General features: G+C 40.8%; 1 protein-coding gene across 1 annotated transcript in view; it reads left to right on the top strand.

The window, feature by feature from the left end:
- Window positions 1-19,285, top strand: part of SLC26A4 (solute carrier family 26 member 4) — a 57,868-nt gene that overhangs the window by 26,482 nt on the left and 12,101 nt on the right. Inside the window, exons 8-13 of the mRNA XM_052639054.1 lie at window positions 656-803; window positions 2,644-2,757; window positions 9,643-9,720; window positions 9,862-9,957; window positions 11,299-11,405; window positions 13,420-13,489. Coding sequence (XP_052495014.1) covers window positions 656-803; window positions 2,644-2,757; window positions 9,643-9,720; window positions 9,862-9,957; window positions 11,299-11,405; window positions 13,420-13,489 — 613 coding nt within the window. The remainder of the gene's footprint in view (window positions 1-655; window positions 804-2,643; window positions 2,758-9,642; window positions 9,721-9,861; window positions 9,958-11,298; window positions 11,406-13,419; window positions 13,490-19,285) is intronic.

The following is a 19,285-nucleotide window of genomic DNA, read 5'->3' on the forward strand; positions in this document are numbered from 1 at the left end:
ATTTCTTTATATGGTTGGTGAGTAGCTTTGGTTTTGTCAGATAGTAACTGTTTGATCCCACAACTATAGTGACGATGGAGCATTCTGATAACCATATACATTTACTCTTTTGGGAGTACTCAAGAAGATTTTAAGTATCATGGCTCTTCGATAAGGATTTTCCACTTCGCTGTTTCAGCATCTTACATTCTTTGTCTGTGTAACAGACCTGACCGCTTCTTGTACAGGGTAAATCTCATTTAACGGTTAGGATATCTTTTAAAGATATCCTAGATATCAAAGACCTTTGATATTAAACACATCAAAGGCCTCTAAGATGAAACTGTGAAGAGAAACACTAATGTGTGAGATGGTGCCGCACAGGAATATGCGGTATTCAAAAATCAGTAATGACAGGTTTTTCTTGTCAGAGTGTGGATAAGGCAGCATCCATAGTCTCTCAAATAGGGGACAAAGCAATCAGCCAGTGAGAGAGCACCAACTTCTGACAGAATTGTAAAAGCAGGTGCTACTACTTACCCTTCTTATGTACCTCTTGTCCTCTTGGGTTTAATTCTTTCATGTCTGACTTGTGGCTGGGTCGATGCAGCATTTGGTGAGGTGGGGGAAGAGCATTGTAGTCAAATTGTCACAGCATTTTTCATTTAAAAACTAGGTTTTTGCCTCCGGCAATGCCATCTGTGAGTCTGTTTTCTGAGATGCTGACTGCATCGTTTTCCATATCTGTGGTCGCTTATGCCATTGCAGTGTCTGTAGGAAAAGTATACGCCATCAAGCATGATTACACCATCGATGGGAACCAGGTATGGTCACCTTTTGGCTGAACTGGTTTGTAGGACTGAAAATAAGAAAATATGGGAAAGAATTTGTTGTCTGTTAAAGAAGGGATTGGTTTCTCCCATCCATCTTTACTGAGTTGGTTTCTCTCCTGCGTCTGCTAATTTAAAGTTATTTTGAAATATGCATGCTGTATCACTTCATTTTAAAAATATATTTTGTTGTTTATATATCCATATTTTATCATATATCTGAAAGATAAGAATGTAAAAAAAACCACATAAGCATGATACACCATTATATTTTTAGAAATACTAGCTATAATTCCATAATATCATCTAATATCCAGTCAGTTTTTAGGTAGATAACCACAATATCATATCACAACTAAAAATATGAATAATAATTCTTTAATAACATCAACTATCTAGCCAGTTTTTAGGTTGTCTTAAGTTTTTTGAACAGTTGATTTGTTTGGCTAAGTATCCAAAAAAGCTCCACGTGTTATATTAGCTAGATACATCTCTTTTTTATTTTACATTTTTTAAAGATTTATTTTTTTAATTGAGGTATAGTTGAAGTACTATACGTTTCAGGTGTGCAACATAGCAATTCACAAACTTTAAAAGTTATACTCCATTTATGGTTCTTAGAAAATATTTGGCTATATTTCCTGTGCTGTATGCATCACACCTTTTAAGAAAAAAGTCAAAGTAATCCTAATTTTTAAAAACTTAATTCAGTTAGATCATAAATAACATTTACGCTTAACGTATTAGGAGCAAGTTGGAATAAGAATTCTTCATGTAATCTAGTATCTCCTGGTAATTAAAAAAAATTTTTTTTCCTGGTAATTTTTTTAAAGGCAGCTATAATATGGCAAAAGATTGCCACAAACATCAATGATAATAGTTGTGACCACTTTAAACTGAGGTAGTTTATTGTGCAATTAATTACAGGTTTCCCCCATATCCAAAAGAGAGAGTTCCTATGAAAATCTTCTTAAGCTGAAATGGCAGTAAAGTGAAGAAGCAGTTACCTTAAGACACATCTTGCAAACGGATGCACAAAATACACTGAGATGAACAGGTGCTCACAAACACAGTTCAGAGCAATGGCGGCTCCGTGCTGAGATGCTGAGATGCTGAGTGTAGCTTCCCAGGAAGGAGCTTAGTGCTGCTACTCTCTCTGCTTGGGGAGCATGCTGCCTTTATAAGGGGTTGCTGCAAAAACAAACATTTTTCTCCCTTTTTTCATAATAGCAAAAATTCTCTTGAGATTTCTTTGAGTTAGCAAAAACAAGTAACTAACTTAGATAGATCTTTTATAAAAGCCAACTGGTGTAAAGCAAACTTTTGAAAAGCAGGGGATACCAGTAACAGATACAAGATGGGTTTTGTAGCATCTGATCCATTACCACGCTGATTTTCTACTGCTTGCAAATCTGCAAGTCTGGTTTGTGTCTATAAACACAGCATAGCAATTACAGCAATTAAATGATTAGCCCTCAGAATAATCATTCTCCAAGTCATAATATACTTCCTAGCAAATATCCAACCTCAGAAAAAATATTTTATGTGAGAGTTGCAGATAGGCCACTCACCAGAAAGTAAGATAAAGCATTTCAGCAAAAGATACGTCAGTCTTCAGAACAGTTGAGGGCAATGAAGCCTTTCTGAGGCTTTATGGAGCCCAGATTCCACATGTCTTTCAAGGTCTCCAAGCACCTTTAATGGTAAGAATTAAACTGGGACTCCCAGGCAGGCTGGGCTTGGGAGTTTGCTTTCTTAATGCTCTTTGCTCGACAAGAGTCTTCCAAAGATTTGATTTGTAGCATCACTACCATTCATTCTCTCTCTCTCTTAGGAATTCATCGCCTTTGGAATCAGCAACATCTTCTCTGGATTATTCTCTTGCTTTGTGGCTACCACCGCCCTGTCCCGCACTGCTGTCCAGGAGAGTACTGGGGGAAAGACACAGGTACGGGGCGGCAGTGTGGTAATATCCATCTGCTGCTGCTGCTAAGTCTCTTCAGTCGTGTGCGACCCCGTAGATGGCAGCCCACCAGGCTCTGCCGTCCCTGGGATTCTCCAGGCAAGAACACTGGAGTGGGTTGCCATTTCCTTCTCCAATGCATGAAAGTGAAAAGTGAAAGCTAGAATGATGTAAAGAATGAGTCAGGGGAATGGTGGCTCAGAAAGGCTTGCAAAAGAACTCAGGACAATTACCCTTTGAGAAAAGTAAACTTGCACATCCTGTTCTGATTCCACCTGGGACCTCTCCGTCTCTGTGGCGATGATCTACCCCCTCCCTGTAAACCTCTCTTTATAGTTTTATGATGCAGTAAGTCTCAAACCTTTTTGTGTCGTTGCCCAGCTGGCAGATAGCTCCACTTACTTGCTTTTGCAGGGATGATAACAGTTGATAATGAAGGTGCTGATTTTTTTCTATTTGTTATCTGGAAATAGAGAAGGCCTAGTAAGATCTCTCTGTGGCTTAATGAGTTATTCTGTTTTCAGGAAAATGCAAAGCTGTCTATTTACATTTGCTTTACCAAGGATCAGGAACTTCCTCCAGAGGCCTTGCATCCAACAGAACCACAGTTTGCTAGCTAAGCATATTTCTGCTAAACACTTTGTCATTTCTTCCCGAGAAAGACTTGTTCTTGAAGTTCTGAATGTGGGTTTGATTTTGCCTTTAACTGTGATTTTAAGTTGTGGCCTTCCCCCAAACCAGCATCCCAGTCAATCTCTGGAAAACTCCTCCTTCACTAGGCCAGATAGCTCAGGATCTGTACTCAGGCCATCCTTTTCAGCAGCACGTGAGTCAGCTATGCCAAACCAAATGGATGAGGGTGAGGGGCAGGCTCAGGGATTGTGCTTCTATTACGCCTGGGGAGTTTTCTCCTCCCAACACGGAAAGAACTATTATTTAAGAGTAAATAGTACTTTGAGACTATAAGGAGCAACAATCCAAAGTAAATAGTTTAACACACACAATCTACACACAGTCTTCAAATAGGATTTCTTTTTCAGGTAGAGATGCAAATAAATATAAAAAAGAGAGTAACTGAGAAAATGAATGACTCCAACAGTGAGTGGCCCAAGGAGAGTTTGAATTGTCTCCAAGGTGCCCACGATGCTCCTTTCCCAGTCATAACAGACCTTTGTGACAGAGTCAGAGGAATTGGCCTTCTCCAATTTCTTGGCTCCTGATGAACAAACATTTACTTTTAATTTTCAGAATTACCCTATTTAAGATTGAGTTTCCTTCTCCATTTTTCTGAACACATTTCTAGCTCTGAGAGAGCAAATAAAACAATACAGCCTCAAATAGGAAGCATAACCGGAGATCTGTGGTTAAGGGGAAGAGGTTGGAGGTGATTGCCAAAGTTGCTCCTGTGTTCAGGGGCAACTGTTAGCAGTGAAGTTTTCTGCGGCTTCCACTGGACATGGAGACCTGACAAGCTCCCCAAGGCACATGGCTGTAAGTGGGTGCAGGCAGATCCCCAAGAGCTGATGTTCACTGTCTGCTAACTCCAGGCTCTGATGGGGACAGCCCTCTCCCCCTTCCTTTCCCCTCAAGAATGCCCATGCAAAGTGATCCCTTGGCAGAAGGTTTGGGGATAATGGTGTTCTGGTAAACTAATACTCCCTGCCACACACTGGCATGTATTATATTTAGGAATGAAGGATGCCAGGATTTCAGTACTGAAGAATGAAGCAAGCACAGAAATCACTTGCTATTTCATTACTGAAATGTATACTAAGTTCTGGGGTTAAAAGTCTATGTGTCTGGACTAAAATCCAGGAACTAATAACCAACTAAACTGGCAAGTCTTCCCTTGTTGTTTGACTTTTCCCGCACTTTTCATGTTGGAGCCCCAGTTTCAGTACCTATGCAATGGGGAGTAATCATGGTATCCACCTCACAGGGACACTGTATAGATTAAATAAGCAAATGGTTGTAAAATTCTGGCACATACATGTTGACTGTTGATTGTTCCGGTCATTAAGTTCTCAAGGTAAGAATAATGCCTTAGTACTTATGACACATACATTGTATCTGACACATAAGAAACATATATTTGCTGAATGAATGGATGGAATCATGAGTGTCAGTGGATATCAACTGCGTTTAGCACATCTATAGATGCTCAAGATTTCAACCTGTGCTTTCTCTCATCCCCATCTGATGTCTAATGATTCATGAAAAAGTAATTCTGATGACAAACTATTCTCTAGCCCTGGTTATCCTCTCACTTAACAGAAGAATTAATTGTCTAGCAACGGAATCTGCTCATAGATATAAAATATACAGCATTTCCTGTCAAACAAGTAATTTTCCCTTATAAAGTACAGGAAGTGGGTCCCCTGGGAGATTTAAAAAATAGTAACCAAAATTAGTCTTAGTCCCCATCAGTTCAGTTCAGTAGCTCAGTTGTGTCTGACTCCTTGCAACCCCATGAATTGCAGCACGCCAGGCCTCCCTGTCCATCACAACTCCTGGAGTTCACTCAGACTTATGTCCATCAAGTCAGTGATGCCATCCAGCCATCTCATCCTCTGTCATCCCCTTCTCCTCCTGTCCCCAATCCCTCCCAGCATCAGGGTCTTTTCCAATGAGTAAACTCTTCGCATGAGGTGGCCAACTATAGGAGTTTCAGCTTTAGCATCATTCCTTCCAGAGAACACCCAGGACTGATCTCTTTTAGAATGGACTGGTTGGATCTCCTTGCAGTCCAAGGGACTCTCAAGAGTCTTCTCCAACACCACAGTTCAAAAGCATCAATTTATCGGTGCTCAGCTTTCTTCACAGTCCAACTCTCACATCCATACATGACCACTGGAAAAATCAGAGCCTTGACTAGATGAACCTTTGTTGGCAAAGTAATGTCTCTGCTTTTGAATATGCTATCTAGGTTGGTCATAACTTTCCTTCCAAGGAGTAAGCGTCTTTTAATTTCATGGCTGCAGTCACCATCGGCAGTGATTTTGGAGCCCCCAAAATAAAGTCTGATACTGTTTCTACTGTTTCCCCATCTATTTGCCATGAAGTGATGGGACCAGATGCCATGATCTTCGTTTTCTGAATGTTGAGCTTTAGGCCAACTTTTTCACTCTCCTCTTTCACTTTCATCAAGAGGCTTTTTAGTTCCTCTTCACTTTCTGCCATAAGGGTGGTGTCATCTGCATATATGAGGTTATTGATATTTCTCCTGGCAATCTTGATTCCAGCTTATGCTTCTTCCAGCCCAGCGTTTCTCATGATGTACTCTGCATAGACGTTAAATAAGCAGGGTGACAATATACAGCCTTGATGTACTTCTTTTCCTATTTGGAACCAGTCTGTTGTTCCATGTCCAGTTCTAACTCTTCCTTCCTGACCTGCATAGAGGTTTCTCAAGAGGCAGGTCAGGTGGTCTGGTATTACCATCTCTTTCAGAATTTTCCACAGTTTATTGTGATCCACACAGTCAAAGGCATTGGCATAGTCAATAAAGTAGAAATACATGTTTTTCTGGAACTCTCTTGCTTTTTCCATGATCCAGCAGATGTTGGCAATTTGATCTCTGGTTCCTCTGCCTTTTCTAAATCCAGCTTGAACATCTGGAAGTTCACGGTTCACATATTGCTGAAGCCTGGCTTGGAGAATTTTGAGCATTACTTTACTAGCTTGTGAGATGAGTACAATTGGGCAGTGGTTTGAGCATTCTTTGGCATTGTCTTTCTTTGGGATTGGAATGAAAACTGACCTTTTCCAGTCCTGTGGCCACTGCTGAGTTTTCCACATTTGCTGGCATATTGAGTGCAGCACTTTCACAGCATCATCTTTCAGGATTTGAAATAGCTCCACTGGAATTCCATCACCTTCACTAGCTGTGTTCGTAGTGATGCTTTCTAAGGCCCACTTGACTTCACATTCCAGGATGTCTGGCTCTAGGTGAGTGATCACACCATCGTGATGATCTGGGTCATGAAGATCTTTTCTGTACAGTTTTTCTGTGTATTCTTGCCACTTCTTCTTAATATCTTCTGCTTCTGTTAGGTCCATACCATTTCTTTCCTTTATCGAGCCCATCTTTGCATGAAATGTTCCCTTGGTATCTCTAATTTTCTTGAAGAGATCTCCAGTCTTTCCCATTCTGTTGTTTTCCTCTATTTCTTTGCATTGATTGCTGAAGAAGGCTTTCTTATCTCTCCTTGCTATTCTTTGGAACTCTGCATTCAGATGCTTATATCTTTCCTTTTCTCCTTTGCTTTTCACCTCTCTTCTTTTCACAGCTATTTGTAAGGCCTCCCCAGACAGCCATTTTGCTTTTTTGCATTTCTTTTCCATGGGAATGGTCTTGATCCCTGTCTCCTGTACAATGTCACAAACCTCATTCCATAGTTCATCAGGCACTCTATCTATCAGATCTAGGCCCTTAAATCTATTTCTCACTTCCACCATATAATCATAAGAGATTTGATTTAGGTCATACCTGAATGGTCTAGTGGTTTTACCTACTTTCTTCAATTTAAGTCTAAATTTGGTAATAAGGAGTTCATGATCTGAGCCACAGTCAGCTCCCGGTCTTGTTTTTGCTGACTGTATAGAGCTTCTCCATCTTTGGCTGCAAAGAATATAATCAGTCTGATTTTGGTGTTGACCATCTGGTGATGTCCATGTGTAGAGTCTTTTCTTGTGTTGTTGGAAGAGGGTGTTTGCTATGACCAGTGCATTCTCTTGGCAAAACTCTATTAGCCTTTGCCCTGCTTCATTCCATACTCCAAGGCCAAATTTGCCTGTTATTCCAGGTGTTTCTTGACTTCCTACTTTTGCATTCCAGTCCCCTATAATGAAAAGGACATCTTTTGGGGGTGTTAGTTCTAAAAGGTCTTGTAGGTCTTCATAGAACTGTTTAACTTCAGCTTCTTCAGCATTACTGGTTAGGGCATGGGCTTGGATTACCATGATATTGAATGGTTTGCTTTGGAAACGAACAGAGATCATTCTGTCATTTTTGAGATTGCATCCAAGTACTGCATTTCGGACTCTTTTGTTGACCATGATGGCTACTCCATTTCTTCTAAGGGATTCCTGCCCACAGTAGTAGATATAATGGTCATCTGAATTAAATTCACCCATTCCAGTCCATCTTAGTTCACTGATTCCTAGAATGTCGACGTTGACTCTTGCCATCTCCTGTTTGATCACTTCCAATTTGCCTCGATTCATGGTCCTAACATTCCAGGTTCCTATGCAATATTGCTCTTTACAGCATCGGACCTTGCTTCTAGCACCAGTCACATCCACGACTGGGTATTGTTTTTGCTTTGGCTCCATCCCTTCATTCTTTCTGGAGTTATTTCTCCACTGATTTCCAGCAGCATATTGGACACTTAACTGACCTGGGGAGTTCCTCTTTCAGTGTCCTATCATTTTGCCTTTTCATACTGTTCAGGGGTTCTCAAGGCAAGAATACTGAAGTGGTTTGCCATTCCCTTCTCCAGTGGACCACATTATAGTTGAGGGCTAATTATTCCCTATCCTTGGTGAGTAGGTGGCCACCCTCGAGCTGGCTTTGGTCCCTGTTCCCAAATCTCCATCTCTTTCTCCAATCCACAGAGCCCTGCATCCACAGTGAAATGCAAGTGGCTCATGATAGACAATAAATATTAGTTAAGTAATTCCACAGAACTAAAGGAAGGAAAGAAAGGAGGGAAAGATGAAGGAAAGATACCAGATTCTCTGCTTAGATAGGAAGGGGGGGAAAATCTCACTAAGGTACTGGGAACCTAGACGTGTGGTGCTGCAAGATACAGATTACCTAGAAATGGGGATGTGGATGGACAGAACAGACTTTTCAGTGTATCATATACATAATATGGCCTCAGGCTAGCCTAGCTATCCTCTGAACATGACTGATCAATTTGCCAGATGGAGTGGATGAGTATGGCCATGACATTTCCTTACGTTTTTGGATTTTTATTTGTATTGGCTTTATGTGTCTCCTTGAATGCAAGCATCGTGCGTTGGGCAGCACCAGGGCCCAATGCACCCGCCTTTACTGCTTCCTGTCTGCTCGCTTGGTTTCTGGCTCCCTCTCTCCTCTCCTTTGTTTTAGAGTTTCTAGGCTTCACCTTGGCCAGGCCCCAGCTGTCTCAGCAGAGAATCCACTGGTCATCTAATCACACCACAGCAAAGTCCCCACCCCCTCAGCTTCTGTCCTAGCTAGTTGTGAATGCTGGGAGAGCTTTTCTGCCAGTGAAGGTGAAGTTTCTGAAGCTTCCTTTACTCCTGCTACTGGCCCCGTCACACGGGCTGCTGTAGGAGGATGCTGGTGACATGGTCCTGCCTCTCAGCAGACTCATGTGGTGTTTTTGAATCTGCAGGACTGGTGAATTTATTTTCTCTGAGATTATCATGGCAACCGTGCCTGCAAAATGTTATTAGAATCGTTATCAGGTTGCCGATTCCATAATGCAGAAGAATCAATTATGTGCTATGAGAAGTTATTTCCCAAGAATGCTTCAAGGATCTGTTGTCCAGGAACAAGGATGGGCTGGGTTTCCTGGAATACTGACCTCTTAAATTGACACCAAAAAATAGAGGTCTGCCATGTACCCAAGTGCAATCAAGCCAAACTGGCTTTACTCTAGCAGACCTAGCCCCCACATTTTCTTTTTCTCTGCCATAGCTACTAAATGTATTTGGTTTTAGCAAATAATTCTTATTTCTCTCAACAGGACTGAGCAGAAGGAGGGAGGTAGGGGAGCATTGTGTGCCCATAAACAGGCTCTTGCACACATGCGTGCAGCAAACACATATTCAGAGTGGGAAGCACAGACCCTGACTATGGGAGATGTGTGTGTCTTTCAGGTTGCTGGCATCATCTCAGCTGGGGTTGTGATGATCGCCATCGTTGCCCTGGGGAAGTTGCTGGAACCCCTGCAGAAGGTATAACCTTGCTTCTTGCCACACTGATTGCTTACTTTCCCTTCACTGCTCTGCTACCCAAGAAATAGCAGGGGATTTAAAAGTCATCAAATGGCAAACCATTTCACTGAATAACCTGGACTTCCCCATCTTTCCTGGCAGTCGGTCTTGGCAGCTGTTGTAATTGCCAACCTGAAGGGGATGTTTATGCAGGTGTGTGATGTTCCTCATCTGTGGAGGCAGAATAAGACTGATGCTGTAAGTTGCTTGCCATCCTTTTTTTTTTTTTTTTCTTCTGAAATAGGAATTACGTATGTGCTTTGTGCCATAATATTATGTCCCCTTATCTCCTGAGTCTTACTTGCAGTTTGGGAAGCAGAGCAGAAATTAGAATTTTGTGGATAAGCCAAAACTGTGAAGTCTTCCACATGAGCTACAATTTGTGAAAGTCCTATATCTCTGGGAAGATCCATTTTGTACAAGAATCCTATATGAGCTCCTTCATAAAGCACTGGCCTTCTAAAGCCAAAGAACAAATAAATTAAAAAAAAAAACCCTCTAATTTAGAAGGACAAATAAAACACAAAGCAGAAACAAAATGCAAAACCCCATGTTGATTATAATTTTGATTAAAATAATCTTTACAACTCTTCTGAGGAATTGTAAAAACAAAAAGGAAGAAGAAGAAGCTAAACCCTTCAGAGTTCTGCTATAATTTAAACCAAAACAGATAGAAAGAATGGGAAAAAATTCCCTATCTGTCTATACGGAAAGATCTCCAAGACAAATTGTTAAGTAAAAACAGACTGGTCCAAATTGAAGAGTGTGTATAACACACTAAAAGAAAGGAAAATAATCTATGTTTTGCAGTGGTATTTGCAAAAAAAAAATGCTGGTGAAAAATGTGCACATGTGTACACACACACACACAGAAATAAAAGAGGATGTAAGAGAGAAAAGAGGATGGGAATGAATGGAGAAAGGAGAGGGTTGCAACCAAGATTTTTCACTGCACATTTTTTTGGTCACACCATGTTGCTTGTGGGATCTTAGTTCCCCAACCAGAATTCAAACCTGAACCCCCCTGCAGTGGGTGTGTGGAGTCTTAACCACTGGACCTCCAAGAAAGTGCCTCTGCATACCTTTTTAATACCAATTTTATTTTGAACTATGTTAATATATATCAGGGCTTCCCTGGTGGCTCAGTGGTAAAGAATCTGCCTGCCAATGCAGGAAACAGGGGTTTGATCCCTGGCTGGTGAAGATCCCCTGGAGGAGGAAATGGCAACCCACTTCAGTATTCTTGCCTGGGGAATTCCATGGACAGAGGAACCTGGTGGGCTATCGTCCATGGGGTCGCAAAGAGTTGGAGATAACTCAGTGACTAAAACAATAATATATCACCTATTCAAAAATTAAATCTAAAAATATTTTAATGGGACAGTTGGCCTGTATTCGGAAGTCCAATTTCCACTTAAAGTGTGTAAAGATGTCAGAATATTTTACAAAGCTGTGATTTGTTCATGGACAATTGATATTATTTTTACCCACTTCACGGTACCTGATGAATTAGCATTTTTCATTTTCATGTTTTCCTAGGTTATCTGGGTATTTACATGCATGGCATCCATCATTCTGGGACTGGACCTCGGTTTACTAGCTGGCCTTGTGTTCGGATTTCTCACCGTGGTCCTGAGAGTTCAATTGTGAGTAATATAAGATCCAAGGTACCGATAAACAGGACAACACACCCTGAAATTTCTTATACAATTTTGATAAGTGTAATAAAACTACTCCCTTTCACAGTAGTGACTATTTATTAGCGCTTCTACAAATTAGACATTATCATAATTAGTCTTTAAAAAAAATCCTGTGAATATGTTTTATTATTCTCATTTGATAGGTAAGATAATTGAAACTCAGTAGGTTAAGAACCTTTCCTAAGATCACACAGCTAGTATGTTGCAGAGTCAGCATTTCAAAGATGTATCCCACCCCAAAATCTATGCACTTACTCACAGGCCCTACTGCTAGGTTCACCTCCAAGTCATGGTAAGACTGAAAGATACATGATCAGCAAAAGACTGAGGTTGCCGTGTAGTTTCTTTTTAAAATGAGATGAAGTCTAAGAGGCCCTAGGGACCCAAGTCTTGGGCCCAGACAGCTGCTAAATATATTATGGCTCATTTTCTTTTGAAGCTAGTAACCCAGAAGTTACGTAATAACCCAGAATAGGAGACTTTAAGACAGTTGATTGTAGCCAAAATTCATTCAAATCTGCCAAATAAGGTATGTACCTAATAAGCCATACCAATAATGCAAAATAGATATAATCAGGTCATCTAGAGAGTGAAAGCAGCAGAGACACAGTTCAAAGTAATGGAAAACAATCTATGAGGCAGCTTGGAGGTTTGTTTCGTCTGGAGTCTTGAAAGGCCTTCGGTAGGTACCTTTCTATGTCTCTGGCATTTTCTGAACAGAGAGTTAAAGAGAGCTTCTCTCGAAGCCTCTGCTATCTTCCCAGGCTTCTGGCTGCTTCTTGGCCTGCACTTGGGTCACAAAGGAATGAAAAACCTGGGTAAACCTAGCACAGATGTCTATAGCTTAGCCTGGGCCCACCTTTCCTGTTCCACCAAGCAATTCTCCTTCCCTCCCCTGGCATGTTGGAGCCTACCCAAAAGCTTGTGTTTACCATCTCAGCACCTTAAGTGGTTGCCCAGGGGCCTGAAAGACTTCTCAAGCTCCCAAAGCACCCAGTTTTCTTCTGGGAAACACCCCAGAAACTCTCCTTGGAAGACGATGTCTTCTGAGTTCTGGCTGCCTCCGTATTTACTGTAACTTGTGTGTGATTGATGGGGAGAAGGGTTTTTAGAGAAAGACCACACAGTTTCTGAGCTTTAAGGTAAAAATCAGCATGGCACAGTAAGCCAAGGAGAAATGGATGAAACCCTTTACCTGCAGATTTGGTAATGGGGCTTTGAGCCAACCAAAAGCAGTATCCTCCCCAGGATTTAATTTCCAGTAATTATAAGCCTGGGCCAGAGAGCACATTGCTGAGAGCACCCCAAACAGACATTCTTTGTTCAGGCATAGTATTTAGCATATGTCCCTAGTCACAGTTGAGGAATCCTGGAATTTATGTGATTGCATCAGGAACAGGAAATCAACAATCTGGTCCTCCCAGGCTCCTATTTCTATGAAATGAGACTAATTGGACCACTGCAGACTTCCCATACTTCATCAGAAAGTTGCCATAACTCACAAGGTAGATCTAGGCACTGTGCCAGACCATGAAGACCCACAGGTTAAAGATAGAGGCGGTGCTTCTCTTCCCTCCAGAGCTTTTTTGAACTTCTCTAAACCTCAGTTTACTCACCCTTAAAAATGAGGATAATACTGTTGACCATTCAGGGCTCAAATAAGATTTAACATGTGTGAAACTCTTTGCTTATCCTATAAAGTGCCACACATATGAAAGTACGATGCTCATTACTTCTTGCAGGCATTGGAAAAGAGGCACACTTCCTTTTTTACCCCCAGGCTTGCACAAATACCAGCTGTTCACTTCAGAGTTAGCTACCAGAAAATGTCATCTGCAATAAGGACAGAGTCCCAAGACATCCAAATTATGGGCTCTTTGGATTCTATCATTTCTTCTAATGTTTTATTCTAAAATATGCCTGTTCCCAAAAATCCTGACCTTAATTTTTCTTCTTTTAGTCCATCTTGGAACAGCCTTGGAAGTATCCCCAGCACAGACATCTACAAAAGCACCAAGAATTACAAAAATGTAAGTGCCCTTGGGAGACACTGGCTAGACTTGGGTTTGCTAAGCTGGATTTTCAGAGGTTACATATTTCTCTTCTAGTGTGTTAGGGATAAGGTAGCCAAAAAGGGAGGCTACTTCTGTTGGGAAAGTCCATAAGGATACTGGGCATACTAGGAAAACTTCTGTTCCAGTGTGCCCTCTGATATCCTGTGTGTGCTTGCTCAGTTGTGTCCAGCCCTTTGCGGCCCCATGGACTGTAGCCTGCTAGGCTCCTCTGTCCATAGGGATTCTCCAGGCAAGAATACTGGAGTGGGTTGCCATGCCCTCCTCCAGGGGATCTTCCCAACCCAGGGGTTGAACCCAGGTCTCCCTCACTGCAGGCAGATTCCTTAGTGTCTGAGCCCCCAGTGAAGCCCTCTGAGCCACCATGGAAGCTCTCTGATATGCATTTTGTTCATGCTAGTTAAGATGTCATTTTAATGTCAAACCACTGTAAGAGGTAGTTTTTAAAAAACAGGCAATTCAATTATTTCCAAAAGTTGAAGCAAAATTCTATTTCTCTGAGTGAATGGGGTCAAAAGACACAAACTTCCAGGTATAAAATAAGCCACGGGGATGTAATATACAGTATGGTGACCAAAGTTAATAATACTATATAGCATATCTCAAAATTGCTAAGAGAATAGATCTTAAAAAGTCCTTATCACACAAAAAAATTTGTAATTACATATTGTGACAGATGTTAACTAGACTTATAGTGGTGACCATTTTGCAATATATACAAATATCAGGTTGTACATAATATGTACAATGTGAACATATGAGACTAATATGTCAGTTATAACTTTAAAAAGACAGAGCCTCAGAGACCTCTAGGACAAAATAAAATATATCATCATATGAGTAACAGCAGTCCCCAAAAAGGAGAAGAGAAAAAAAAAGATAAAATGTTTGAATAAGTATCAAAATGTTCCCAAATTAGAAGAAAAATATGTACAAATCCAGAATGCCCACTGAACCCAGTTAATGTACACATAAAAATCCATACCCAGAAATATTACAGTGATAGGGTTGAAAGCCATGAAATAAAAAAAATTTTTAAGCAGCAAGAGGAAAAAAATTTCTATTTCTCTATGTTATCATTATCCTTTATGAAATTCTCTGAAATCCCTGTGAAGTCATGTTCTTTGTCACAAAGAATCTTATTTGACATCTTTATCCTTGGCATTGGAAGAAATAATACATAATACAGAAAATCAAAAATGAAGAAAATGAACATTCCATTGATGGGCTTATATTCCCTGCCAAAAAAAAAAAGATTGCTAAGTGACAAGAGGGAACAAAGATGAAAAAACAGAGAAAGAAATTTCAAAGGGGTAGTCCAAGATGGATTCTGGAGTAGGAAGATTCTGAACTCCCCTCCCCCTAAGGACACACCCAATCTACAGCTACTTACTAGCAACAAGAAAACATATAAAAGTAAAAATCTCACTGGTAAAGGAAAATATAGCAAAGGTGGATTAACCAGGTATATATTTAGAAACAAAGCCCAACAAATAACTGTAAAATATCTATGGAATCACAAAAGACCCTGAGTAGTGAAAGCAATCTCGAGAAAGAACTAAGCAGGAGACATCATGCTCCTTGATTTCAAGTTCTGCTATAAAGTGAAGTCTCTCAGTCGTGTCCGACTCTTTGTGACCCCATGGACTGTAGCCTACCAGGCTCCTCCCTTCCATGGGATTCTCCAGACAAGAATACTGGAGTGGGTTGCCATTTCCTTCTCCAAGGGATCTTCCTGACCCAGGGATCGAACTCAGGTCTCCAGCATTCCAGGCAGATGCTTTAACCTCTGAGCCACCAGGGAAGCCCTCTGCTATAAAGCTATTGCCATATACTCTGGTTTCTCTTCAGATCATATAAATAATTCCCCTTTCTACTCCAAAGTTATTATAATCAAAAAAGTATAGTATTAGCATCAAAATACATATAAATCAATGGAATATAATAGAGAGCCCAGAAATAAATTCACAGATATATTGACAGCTTATAACAAGAATATACAATGGAAAAAAGATAGTCTCTTTAATTGGTGATATTCAGTTCAGTCAGTTCAGTTGCTCAGTCATGTTTGACTCTTTGCAACCCCATGGACTGCAGTTCACCAGGCCTCCCTGTCCATCACCAACTCCCGGAGTTTACTCAAACTCATGTCCATTGAGTCGGTGATGCCATCCAATCATCTCACCCTCTGTTGTCCCCTTCTCCTCATTCCTTCAATCTTTCCCAGCATCAGGGTCTTTTCAAATGAGTCAGTTCTTCTCATCAGCTAGCCAAACTATTGGAGTTTCAGCTTCAACATCAGTCCTTCCAATGAACATTCAGGACTGATATCCTTTAGGATGGACTGGTTGGATCTCCTTGCAGTTCAAGGGACCCTCAAGAGTCTGCTCCAACACCACAGTTCAAAAGAGTCAATTCTTCGGCGCTCAGCTTTCTTTATAGTTCAACTCTCACATCCGTACATGATTATTGGAAAAACCATAGCTTTGACTAGACAGACCTTTGTTGGCAAAGTAATGTCTCTGGTTTTAATATCCTGTCTAGGTTGGTCATAACTTTTCTTCCAAGGAGTAAGCATCTTTTTATTTCATGGCTGCAGTCACCATCCGCAGTGATTTTGGAGCCCCCCAAAATAAAGTCTGCCACTGTTTCTGCTGTTTCCCCATCTATTTGCCATGAAGTGATGGAACCAGATGTCATGATCTTTGTCTTTTGAATGTTGAGCCTCAAGCCAAGTTTTCACTCTCCTTTTCACTTTCATCAAGAGGCTCTTTAGTTCTTTGCTTTCTGCCATAAGGGTGGTGTCATCTGCACATCTGAGGTTATTGATATTTCTCCTGGCAATCTTGATTCTAGCTTGTGCTTCTTCCAGCCCAGCATTTCTCATGATGTACTCTGCATATAAGTTAAATAAGCATGGTGACAATATACAGCCTTGACGTACTCCTTTCTCGATTTAGAACCAGTCTGTTGTTCCATGTCCAGTTCTAACCGTTGCTTCCTGACCTGCGCACAGATTTCTCAAGAGGCAGGTCAGGTGGTCTGGTATTCCCATCTCTCTAAGAATTTTCCAGAGTTTGTTGTGATCCACACAGTCAAAGGCTTTGGCATAGTCAATAAAGCAGAAGTCAGTGATGTTAGGGATACTGAACAGCCATATGCAAAAGAATGAAACTGGACCACTATCTTGTATAATATACAAAAATGAACTCAAAATGGATTAAAGACTTGAATATAAGACCTGAAACCATAAAACTAGAAGAAAACAAGGGAAGTTAGCTCCAAACATCCGTCTTGGTGTTAAATTTTTGGGTCTGAATCCAAAAGCAAAGGCGGCAAAAGTAGAACTACAGCAAACTAAATACCTTTCGTGTTCAAGGGAAACAATGAACAAAATGAAAAGGCAACCAACTGACTAGAAGGAAACAACTGCAAATCATGTATCTTATAATGGGTTAATGTCCAAAATATACCCAGAACTCAAACAATTCAATAGCAAAAAACCCCCAAACAATTCAGTTAAAAATAGGCAGAGCCTCTAATAAGACATTTTCCCAAAGAAGATATACTGATCACCAACAGGCAGAGGAAAAAATGTTCAGTATCACTAATTATCAGAGAAATGCAAATCAAAGCCACAGTGAGATTTTTCCTTCACACCTGTCAGAATGGCTATTAACAAAAAACAAGAAATAAGAAGTGTCGGAAAGAGCATGGAGAAACCCTCACACAGTGTTGGTGGGAATGTAAATTGGTGGAGGCATTAGGGAAAACAATATGGAGGTTCCGCAAAACATTAAAAATAGAACTATCACCTATTCCAGTTCTTGCTATTTATGTGAAGAAAATGAAAACACTAATTCAGAAAGATGTATGCACTCCTATGATCACTGCAGCATTGTTTACGGTAGCCAAGATATAAAAATAACTTAAGTGTCCACTGATAGATGAATGGATAAAGAAATGAGCATGCGCACACACGTGGGCACGCACACACACACATGAATACTAATCAGTGATAAAAAAGAAAATCTTACCATTTGTAATCACATGGATGGATCTTAAGGTTATTATGAAAAGTGAAAGAAGACAGAGAAAGACAAATACCATTAGAGGTATAGATTCTAAAAAACACAAATGAATAAAAACAAAATGAAACAAAAATCACAGATATGAAGGACAGATTAGTGATTACCAGAGGGGAAGGAGGTTGGAGTTTCAGTGACATGGATGAAGGGGCAAAGAGGGTATTTATTGTGGTGATCATTTTGTGGTGTATATGAATATAGAATTATTATGTTGCATAGACAGAACTAATATAGTGCTATATACCAGTGTTATCTCAATTTAAAACATTTCTCATGGTGGGAAGTAGACCTGCCGTGAAAGAGAGTAAAGAAAGAAACTACAAAATAAAGAAAACATGTATTTTAGCAACAAATAGTTTTTAAAAGCAAAGAAAAAATTTTTTTAGATATTAGATACTGAATCTAAAATTCCAGTAGCTGCTACTTCATTAATTTTCACAATCTCTGGCAGTTGTGTTGAGCCAGGTACTGTCAAGAGCTAGAAATGATTCTACGATGCTCTGAGGCAGGGAACCTTTGGTGAGTTGGGGGTTCTGAGTTCTAGGCTCTAACTTGTGGAGACCTTGCGCAAGTCAGTCAGCCTCTCTGGGCCTCAGTTTTCTCATCTGAAGGGGCTGGATGAAAACTGCTATGATTCCTAAAGGGTAGAAAAGTCCATGATTCTGTTAGGTTCACTTTTTGTCTGGCCTCTGTGTCAGGGTGCTGCTGCTGCTAAGTCACTTCAGTCGTGTCCAACTTTGTGCGACCCTATAGATGGCAGCCCACCAGGCTCCTCCGTCCCTGGGATTCTCCAGGCAAGAATACTGGAGTGGGTTGCCATTTCCTTCTCCAATGCATGAAGGTGAAAAGAGAAAGTGAAGTCACTCAGTCATGTCTAACTCCCAGCGACCCCATGGACTGCAGCCCACAAGGCCCCTCCATCCCTGGGATTCTCCAGGCAAGAACACTGGAGTGGGTTGCCATTTCCTTCTCCAATGCATGAAAGTGAAAAGTGAAAGTGAAGTTGCTCAGTCGTGTCCGACTCTTCATGACCCCATGGACTGCAGCCCACCAGGCCCCTCCGTCCCTGGGATTCTCCAGGCAAGAATGGTGGAGTGGGGTGTCATTGCCTTCTCCAGAACAAGCAAATATAATAGGCTTCAGTTCCTGCAAGTCCCTTAAATTTTGCTCCTCTTTTTCCCCTCACTATTTTAAAATAGTTGGAGATGGGGAGAAGGCCAGTCATATGAACTTGAGGCAATTCATATGACGATTTGGAGCCTCAGTTTCATTTCTTTTTAACTTTTCATTTTGTATTGGGATATAGCCAATTGACAAACAATGTTGTGATAGTTTCAGGTGAACAGCAAAGAGACTTAGCCATACATATATGTGTATATATTCTCCCCCAAACACCTCTCCTATCCAGGCTGCCATGTAACATTGAGCAGAGTTCCATGTGCTATGGAATCCTGGTTATCCATTTAAAATATAGCAGTGTGTACATGCCCATCCCAAACTCCCTAACTATCCCTGCCCCCTCCATCTTCCCCCATACCAACAACCATAAGCTCATTCTCAAAGTCTGTGAGTGTGTTTCATAAGTTCATTTGTATCATTCCTTTTTAGATTCCACTTATAAGGGATGTCATAGGATATTTCTCCTCCTCTGACTGACTGACTTCAC

This window comes from Budorcas taxicolor, chromosome 4 (genome assembly GCF_023091745.1).
Source record: "Budorcas taxicolor isolate Tak-1 chromosome 4, Takin1.1, whole genome shotgun sequence".
Taxonomy (NCBI): Eukaryota; Metazoa; Chordata; class Mammalia; order Artiodactyla; family Bovidae; genus Budorcas; species Budorcas taxicolor.